We start from the raw sequence: 10,090 nt of genomic DNA on the forward strand, positions 1-10,090 counted from the left end.
TACGTGCAAGCGCTTCGCTAATTTCCGCCACGTATGGGACAGCAGCTCGTTTTTCTTTTGTTTTTTCTGTGCTCTCGCGTTCTTCGGAAATAGGCTGATTCGCTGTCATTCTTCTTTCGGTGTTCCTGATGAAGGAAAGAGGGTAGCCGTTTCTTCGAAGATCCGACTCTATTCTTTTCATTTCGCTCTTTAGATCGGCATCTTGACTGCAGACCTGTCTGGCACGGTTGATCAGGGAGACAACCACAGACCGTTTGTGAGCGACTGGGTGCACAGAACTGAAACTTAAATATCTTCCAGTGTGCGTAGGTTTGCGGTAAACATTAAATACGAGGCCAGTCGGAGTACGGGTTACCGTGGTGTCCAGGAATGGGAGGCAGCCGTCGGTTTCTTCCTCAAAAGTGAACTTGATTGAGGGTTCAATGGAGTTCAGGTGGTCTAGAAAAAGGGCCATGTGCTTGCGCTCTAGGACACAGAAACAGTCGTCCACATACATTAGAAATATATTTGGTCGCGGCTGGAAAGTGGTTAGGGCTTTGTTTTCGATGACTTCCATCGTGATGTTCGCCGCTGTCACCGAGATTGCTGCGCCCATTGCTGTTCCGAAGGTCTGTTGGTAAAAGGTGCCATTGTAAGTAAAATAGGTGTTAGCGAGACAGAAGCGCAATAGCTCGCAAAGCTCTGCTGCGTCGAAAGGGGTCCGATCTTGCCATGAGTCCTCATCTTTGAGACGTTGCCTGCAAGCTTCAACGGCCAGATTGACAGGAACGCTGGTGAACAGTGAACAGACGTCCAAAGACACGAGCATGTCGTTGTCTTCAGGGACAATGGCTTTTACCTTGTCGATGAAATCGGACGAGTTCTTGACGTTCGTTTCTGTCTTTCCAACCAGTGGAGCCAAAACACCGTGGAGGTACTGCGACAGAGAGTGCACAGGAGACCTTCTGAAGTCTACTATTGGGCGTAGAGGGGTGCCTTCTTTATGAACCTTTGGAAGCCCGTATATGGCGGGTGCCGAGCCGTTCGTGCAAAGCAGCTGATAGTAGAGGCGCTTCATGGATGGTGGAAGGCCCTCGAAGATTTTTGCGAGCATTTTCTGAAGAGACATCTGCACCTTTGACGTGGGGTCTTTTGGTAGTCGGCGATAGGTATTCTCGTCCTGTAGCAAGGCTTCCATTTTTTCTTGGTACGAAGAGTGGTCAAGGATTACCGTGACATTGCCTTTATCCGCAGGAAGTATTGCAATTTCATCATTAGCCTGTAGGCTACGGATTGCCATGCGTTCGTCTTGAGGCAGGGAGTAGTCTGGTGACGTCTTCTTGATACGAGACAGCACACCTATCGCCTTCGTCCTTACTTCGTCTTGAACGTCTCGGTCCAGGAGTCGCACCGCTCCTTCGACGGCACAAGCAACCTTTCGTGGGTTCGGAACTTTCCCTTGGTTGAAGTTCAAACCTCGGCTGAGTAGCATGGCCTCAGCAGGTTTCAGACTGTAGGATGACAGGTTCTTTACTTCGAAGATCGTTGTTGACCTAGTGCCTGTTTCTTTTTCAGCAAGTAACAGAAGATGCAAGCGTTACTTGCTGAAAAAGAAACCAGACTACTCCCTGCCTCAAGACGAACGCAAGGCAATTCGTAAACTACAGGCTAATGATGAAATTGCAATCCTTCCTGCGGATAAAGGCAATGTCACGGTAATCCTTCACCGCTATTCGTACCAAGAAAAAATGGAAGCCATGCTACAGGACGAGAATACCTATCGCCGACTACCAAAAGACCCCACGTCAAAGGTGCAGACGTCTCTTCAGAAAATGCTCGCAAAAATCTTCGAGGGCCTTCCACCATCCATGAAGCGCCTCTACTATCAGCTGCTTTGCCCGAACGGCTCGGCACCCGCCATATACGGGCTTCCAAAGGTTCATAAAGAAGGCACCCCTCTACGCCCAATAGTAGACTTCAGAAGGTCTGCTGTGCACTCTCTGTCGCAGTACCTCCACGGTGTTTTGGCTCCACTGGTTGGAAAGACAGAAACGAACGTCAAGAACTCGTCCGATTTCATCGACAAGGTAAAAGCCATTGTCCCTGAAGACAACGACATGCTCGTGTCTTTCGACGTCTGTTCACTGTTCACCAGCGTTCCTGTCAATCTGGCCGTTGAAGCTTGCAGGCAACGTCTCGAAGATGAGGACTCATGGCAAGATCGGACCCCTTTCGACGCAGCAGAGCTTTGCGAGCTATTGCGCTTCTGTCTCGCTAACATCTATTTTACTTACAATGGCACCTTTTACCAACAGACCTTCGGAACAGCAATGGGCGCAGTAATCTCGGTGACAGCGGCGAACATCACGATGGAAGTCATCGAAAACAAAGCCCTAACCACTTTCCAGCCGCGACCAAAAATATTTCTAAGGTATGTGGACGACTGTTTCTGTGTCCTAGAGCGCAAGCACATGCCCTTTTTCTAGACCACCTGAACTCCATTGAACCCTCAATCAAGTTCACTTTTGAGGAAGAAACCGACGGCTGCCTCCCATTCCTGGACACCACGGTAACCCGTACTCCGACTGGCCTCGTATTTAATGTTTACCGCAAACCTACGCACACTGGAAGATATTTAAATTTCAGTTCGGTGCACCCAGTCGCTCACAAACGGTCTGTGGTTGTCTCCCTGATCAACCGTGCCAGACAGGTCTGCAGTCAAGATGCCGATCTAAAGAGCGAAATGAAAAGAATAGAGTCAGATCTTCGAAGAAACGGCTGCCCTCTTTCCTTCATCAGGAACACCGAAAGAAGAATGACAGCGAATCAGCCTACCTCCGAAGAACGCGAGAGCACAAAAAAAAACAAAAGAAAAACGAGCTGCTCTCCCATACGTGGCGGGAATTAGCGAAGCGCTTGCACGTATTTTCCGCAAGCATGGCGTCAACATCGCGCACGTTCCCGCTGGCAAGGTGCGAACAGAACTGGTGAATGTGAAGGACAAGATCCCTCGTGAAAGATTTCCAGGTGTTGTATATGAGATAGACTGCTCCGATTGCTCATCAATATATATCTGTGAAACAAAGGACTTCAGGAGACGCCTGAGAGAGCACCAGAACGACGTCCGAAACCGGAAAGCAGCATCTAACGCCATCGCCGAGCATGTGCAAGAATCCGGCCACGAGATTAACTGGGATCAAGTAAAGATATTGACAACAGAAAAGAACACATCAGCACGGCAGAATCTTGAGTCCCTTATCATACAGACATCGTCTAACACATTAAACAGGAACGACGGAACTCTACATCATATCTATGCTAAATCATTAAAAACGCTACTGGGTGCTACAAAAGGACGCATCCGTGCGCCGATTGCTTCATAGTGAACAAGGGAGCCGTAGGGCTCCCGAAACGTCTTTTCATCTTTTGACTTTGGCCAGTGACCAGCAATCTGCATCAATGATCCCTATTACACTTTACACGACGACTTAAGCAGTCAACTAGCAACAAAAGGTAGGAAAACAAATTTCGTAATCCTGATCTTGTCCTTGCTAAATAAAGAGGACTAAATAAGAATTTATGTATTTTTATGTGCAGTATGTACAGTGTGTAAAGTATGTATGTATTTATATACAGTAGTGGGGTTATTTGGTTGGCGCCATGAAGCAAATATACATTTTAGAGCAACGCACGCACTCGGGCTTGCCTGACAGCACATGACGGATTGGGCTGGAGCCTGTAAGCTTACGGGCCCGGGCGAGGCTCGGGGGCATTCACTAAATGGCCGCTTCCTATGTTACCATGGGGTTCAGAAACTCAGAGCACACCGATTTGCGGCAGTTTTCAACTATTTCCAGAGCGCTAACCTCTTGATCTTCTGTAATACGTCATGGAATACGTTGGCAATGCAGCAAATTCGAGACATTAGAGAAAACACAAAATTAATTCAGACAAAACACGCGATTATACCATTTTCCTTTCCTTAAATCCATTTGCTTTGTTTTCAAAGCTCTCAAATTCTGAAACAATGTCTTATCATAACACTCCTCTTGAATGCCACCGTCTCACCTTTTCAGGAAGCGTTATGGATTATTATTGAGTTTAAGTACGGCGTTTGGAAACAAAATGAAGAAATATTTTCCTTTAACGGGAACTGCGAGGCTGTTTTCTCAGTTATAGGGATAAATTTTCAGCTCTGTAAGCATCACACGTACTTCCTCCATAGCACGCGCTTTAGCTCTGCAGTGTTCCGCTCTCAAATTCACGAGGTTCATATTTCCTAATAATCATAATATTTATTGTTTCCTCGAGGTACTCAAAGGGATTTCTCGAAGCATAGAGGAGGCCTCGCGTGAAGGAATATCTCCGCCTGCGAGGAAGCATCGGATAAATTCTTAGTCAATAGCAGCTGTGTTGTGCAGTTTATCTCCTTTTTCTCTCTTCGGGCCAAGCATCTTTCGTAACGTATGGTAGAATTTTTAGGAGACCTCTCTCTTTTGCCTTTCAAGTCCTGCTTTCCTGTTCAATTCTGTGCGCCCTTTAATTTCACAAACGCTTTTTACACTTACTTTCTAAGATACGAAAGCGTGACCACCCTTTTGGTTTCAGCGAAGAATGGGATGTATAGAACTTGTGATCTTTTTTGCGCAATATACCCGAGCTCAATTTACGTTTCTCCGTTTTCTTCTTGCTGGACGGTAAAAGACAAGTTACAGTGGGAGGAAGAGGCTTTTTCCTCTGTGAACAAACAGTAGCGCACATCTCGCTGCCATGTGGTCTCACGTGACATCTTGCAATCCATATCGGTGGCGAACCAATTTCAAAGTTGCAACCTGTTTGATATATGCTTGCGAAAATTAAACCAGAAATTATGAGGCAGAAAAGAAGGTTTAGTAGATTATTTTCAGCAAATTGGTTTGTTTCGTATTCGATGCTATGTAGTTTCTTGTGTACAAAAGAAAAAGGACGAAATCAAGCAAAACCAGAAACTAATTTTACACCTACATTCTAAACACACAGCACTTTTTTCGCAGAAATTCATAGTCACAAGAACATTTCTGTTTCTGAAGCGCGATTATAACTCTTCTGCTGCTTCGGGCGTTAGCCGGGCCCGCATACTTCGCGGGCCGGGCCGGATAGGTCAGATTTTCCTCGAGCCGAGACAGGTAAGAGTAGAGAGTACCATATGCATGCCGGGCCGGTTCCTGTAATTACGACCCGTGCAGTTCTCGAATACGAATCTTCAGTTACAATCCAGCCCAAGTTTATACGGCGTTTCTCCCTCCTTTTTCATTTAGAAAGAGCCTCAGACGACCTTAGACGAAACTATAGGATTTAAAAAATGGCAGCTGTGATTAGCTGTGCACACGCAGATAACCTCCCACTCACGTTGCTGTATCTATTGAGCAGCCGGATTCAGAACCGCCAAGCCCAACATGAGTGGCATGACGATGCTTCATTGCGCGTTCAGAAAGACCCAAGCCTGCTCTAGAACTATTCCTGCAAAGCAGTGCGAGACATCCACGCCCCGCATAAACCTCGCCACTCATAAAAAGGCTCACTCAAAATGAGCCCGGGACAGCTCGGCCAAAAGATCGAGCGCACAAATTCCTTAGATTCATTTTCCTCTGCCTACCTTCATAACACTGGTTTTGAGCAGCAGGCCAGCATGGGAGTTGTTGTTCTAGGCACACAACAGAGACACCCGTTCACCTGGAAAAGCATCCTGTCAGATGTTGTATTATTACGACCTGGCGCATTAGCGCTGCACCATTTTGCGCTTGGTCTCGGAGAGTGTGATACCAGCCGAGCAGGCCTTCATGCCGGTGTAGCCACCGCAAAAATGGCGCAAAACCATGAAGTACGTCGTCACGATGGCTCGCTGCCCGTGACAAAATCACGTTAGAGCGAGAGGCAGAAAGAAAGAGTGAGACCGGTTGTTTCTCCCGTCACGAGGAGCGCGATGCGTTGCATATGTCCACGTTGTGCATATAAAAGCTGGACACCCCACGGTCTGCATCGCATCTGCCGCTGCTCCTCCGCTGAACACCAGCTTGTGGTTACGTCTCTCATGGATATGATATCTCAGGTGAGAACTCAATGGTACCGTTTCGGTAGCGTTTCACTATTATAACAATATTATTAGGGGGCAGTGTGGCAGCAATTCCACACACAATTTAATTCAGTTTATTATTTATATTTAAGCCCAGGTTTGGTGCATTACTTCGGCGCAAGTATAGACATGTTTGAAGCTACGAGCAAATTTCCGTTTTATTTTTATTGTAAAATGTTAGCCTTCCGTCTAAGGCAAACAAAACCGTCAGAAAATTTCATTACATATAAACACCGTTTAGTTTCTCGAAGTTTTCATGCTTTAATGTAATTGTTATGTAAAGAAACTGGGAATGTCTAACGAAAGACCAAAATGGACTGCTTGTAAAATTCCCGATTCCAGACTTCCAGCGTCGTGGTATGGCCAGTCTTTAACTCGTAGCTCAATATTCCCACTTGTGCGCATGTTTAAGAAAATGGGAGTCTTTGACTATAATAAGGCAGCGTCTCTTCCCTGCACGCACTCCTTCCTCTCTTCTTTCATGGCTCCCCAGCTGTCCGCCACGAGATAGACAGTTACTGCCTGCGCCTTTCCTTCTGAAAAATATTCTTCTCTACCCATCTGCAAAGACAGAAGCGGTTTTTGGAGCACAGACAGCGTTCAGCGTCCTAGGCTATTACCGTTGAAGATGTTGGTCGTGTTTGTCAGTGAACCTGAAAGCCATAATTTTTTTTTGTTGTAGTACTTCTGCCGCTACGATGATGCATGTATTCTGTGTTGTTTAGCAAAACACTAGAGCACCCCATGTGCGTTTACCGCAAATGATCTAGCGCTGTTCCGGCTGTCATCTTCCGTGTTGAAACTTTATTCCCATATTCGGTCAGATAACTATAACGAATATGAAATTACCTGCATTGAAATCCGATCCAGAAGCATCTTAACGACACACAGCCTATAAAAGTCGTGAAACGTTTTTCAGGCAGGTGTATCGACGCAAATGACTTGATCACACACTCTGAAAAAGAAAGTACAGACTCTCTGGTCAGGCACAGATCTTCTCGCTATATTGACCACAAAATAACGTTTGGGTTTGAGGCACACACCTACGAAATAATCACCTAGACTACTATTTGATCTTGCTTCGTAGTGTGGTTTTCTGCATGTGCAACAAAGTTTCGTAAAACAGACAGGTAGAGCAGCTTTTGCAGCGATAATTCTACAAATGCTTCGCCTAGTTTACATCTGCCGGTACAAAAAATGCGACGTTTTCATCGTTGTTAATCTTCCTCCTTCTGCAGTCTGCCTTCCTCCTCCTCTCCCTGGTCGCCTTTGTGAGCGCGGGCAATGCGTTCGGCGGCGGCGGCGGCGGCCACCACTACGGATTCCGGGGTGCAGGGTTCCGGGGCCCTATCTTTGCGGCGGCGGCTACTCCTGGCTTCTCCGCTGCTGGCGCCTCCTATGTGCGTATATCCTAATCAAGAAACGGCAACATGAGCCCTACCTAATGATCCCAGAGTATATTTCTTTACATTTATAACAAAGCAGTCAAGGCGAATGACACCAGTAAAACTGCACACACCGTTGTAGTGTTCGATAGCATATTTAAAAAATGAAAAGTTGTGCGGCAGGCGCACATTTATACACTATTATCAGACCGCGAGCCCTCTCTTACATCAGAAGTTTATGGGACTTGCCGGCATGAGGCCCGTGAATTGGAAATAGGCAAAGTGAAGCAGCAAGGAAATACCAAGCATCCTGTTGAGAAGCAGAGATTCTGTCCCCCATCGTCGAAGTGCTAATAACATGGACGCATATATATCCTCCAATATTAGAAAGGAAAAGGGAATTATACATGGCTTTGTGCAACAGACACCACATAATCCTAACTTTTAAGAATCAAGTTCTGATAAAGGCGCCGCATTTGTAAGCAACTTCACGCAATGGCGGTGCCTAATGTGTGCTCACACATATCCTTTTCCAGGCATTCAGAAGAATTGTCTGACAGAAGCCTCTATCCCTCTGCATTATAGAAAATATCGGTTTCTCGCTATGTCTAGCATGAAGATCAGTAAAAATAGCATCAATGCTTGACGTTGTCTTCTACAAGTACGAACCAAGACCGGGAAGGGACTCGATCTGCAGCTTCGCCTCCCTGCAAACATTTCACAAATGTTCTGTACGAAGGCATAGAACGGGGAGCATGGGTAGAGCTCTGTGTGTCTCCTCGCCCATTCCTAGATGGGACCGACTGCAAGGACACAAACAAAATCTTATAATCTATGCAAGATACTGAACCTCTCTTTCATATGGTGCGTAATAGGTTGCATCACAGGGCAGGAAGAATGTGAGGTGGTAGTATACCTCTTCCCAGTGGGCATTACCCAAGCTTTATTACCATGCCCATGCTCATTTTTACGAGAGATTACGGTACATTTGGGGGGGGGGGGGGGATAGTGAGGGAGATTTGCAGCTTTGGATCGCCTGAGGCCATTGTGCCAATAAAAAATACGTGAACACATTCGCGCACGCTGCAATACCTTTTAACTGAAACGTGCCCATGCGTACGTTGTGCACATTTACGCACTCTTTTGGAGCCAGGTTCTTAAAATTGTAGATGCTGATATGAGCTGTGCAGAATAAAACAGTTTCTTGGTTATAAGAAGCGAAGATCTAGGTACGCTTACAATTTTACTGGCAGTAAGATGTAATCAACAATGGAAGTGCGTAAGGAAGTTTTCCTTCACGTATCAACTCAACATGGCAGCTGCTTTTTTTTCTTTGTTTACCTGCATCGCAACGTTGTGGATTACAGCAGGGGCCAGGTTACATGCGTACATGGCAAATTCATTCAAAACATGAAAAGCACAACTTCATGATATATTACGGTGCCAGATAGCAAACTGTTCTAGTTTCGAACAGTCCTAAGAAAAAAGAATCACGAAAAACGATACTTCTGCAAGCTTTGCTTTTTCTGCTATAACCTGCAGTGCAACTGGAAATCATAACTGCCGCATCTCAGTTTATACTTCACCTGTGCAAGATATCGTGTTGTCGACAGGGGTGCCAATGAGTCTGCAGCTTTTCATGGTTATCAGGGAACGTACTCACATACCCTTCCTCCCAAAGTGACTCCTTACAAATCCCCTACAAACGTCTCCCAGTCAGTGGGGCTTTGATGATGACCAAGGACGCAGAGAACTAAGGTTTCGTAGCCCATTGAATTTTCCCGATTGACGCTCTTGTCCGTAAGCTCCGATCTCTGTTTTTAAGAATTTTCTCCCTTCACTTCTACAGCCTCCCCAGCCGTACAGCTTCGGCTACGACACCACTGACGAGTTCGGGACGCGGCTGTTCCAGAAGGAGCAGGGAGACGCCAGCAACGCCAAGACCGGCTCGTACGGCTACCGGGACGCCAACGGACTGTTCCGCACAGTGAGCTACGTGGCCGACGCCGGCGGATTCCGTGCCAAGGTTAACACCAACGAGCCCGGCACCGCCCCTGGCGCCAGTGCCGACGCTGTGTTTAATGCCAATCCCGTTGCGGCTCCTGCCGTAGCCCCGGGTGCCGGCAGATACACAGGCGGCCGCTACGGAGGGGCCGGATCCTGGGCATCCGCGTCTGGCGCCGCTGCTGGCGGATACGGAGCCGGCGGTCCCTGGGCAGGATAGGGAAACTTCATATGCTGGGCGAACGTCCTGTCCGGCGTTGCATCCTCTAGTCCATACTGGATGTCAATGGCGCGGAAAAAAGTGTGCAACGTATTCATAATAAAAAAATGCTTTCTTTCGGAATGGGAGTTACTAGCTAGTGCTGAACTTTTTGCTAGCATGTACAGTACTCACGGATTGAAATAGGACATTCGGAGCGCTAGCCTTGCAGTGCCACGCAGGCATGTGGTAAACCACAGGCCGGCTGATTGGCTACTGGAAGGAACAATTCTGCTTTGTAGATGTTCTCCCTCTCACGCCATACCACAATGCACCACCTTGGTTCCATGAGCGTCTACGGGCGGCGCTCCATGAAGCGACTGCCACGCGCTCCGAATGTCCTATTTCAAT

At 47.0% G+C, this 10,090-nt stretch overlaps 1 protein-coding gene across 1 annotated transcript; it reads left to right on the forward strand.

Annotated features, from left to right (window-relative positions):
* Positions 1-1,736: 1,736 nt before the first annotated feature.
* LOC144123777 (uncharacterized) lies at positions 1,737-9,803 on the forward strand. Its single transcript, XM_077656533.1, has 3 exons — positions 1,737-2,066; positions 7,267-7,491; positions 9,326-9,803. Exons 1-3 carry the CDS (start codon positions 1,737-1,739, stop codon positions 9,698-9,700), a joined length of 930 nt encoding a protein of 309 aa, XP_077512659.1. The 3' UTR covers positions 9,701-9,803.
* Positions 9,804-10,090: the final 287 nt, after the last annotated feature.

This window comes from Amblyomma americanum, chromosome 3 (assembly GCF_052857255.1).
Source record: "Amblyomma americanum isolate KBUSLIRL-KWMA chromosome 3, ASM5285725v1, whole genome shotgun sequence".
NCBI lineage: Eukaryota > Metazoa > Arthropoda > Arachnida > Ixodida > Ixodidae > Amblyomma > Amblyomma americanum.

Coding starts and splice junctions, on each gene's coding strand:
- LOC144123777 (XM_077656533.1), top strand. CDS start 1,737: ATGCTACAGGACGAGAATACCTATCGCCGACTACCAAAAGACCCCACG. Junction 2,067..7,266: donor CGTCCGATTTCATCGACAAG/GTAAAAGCCATT, acceptor TGCTTCGCCTAG/TTTACATCTGCCGGTACAAA. Junction 7,492..9,325: donor CCGCTGCTGGCGCCTCCTAT/GTGCGTATATCC, acceptor TCACTTCTACAG/CCTCCCCAGCCGTACAGCTT.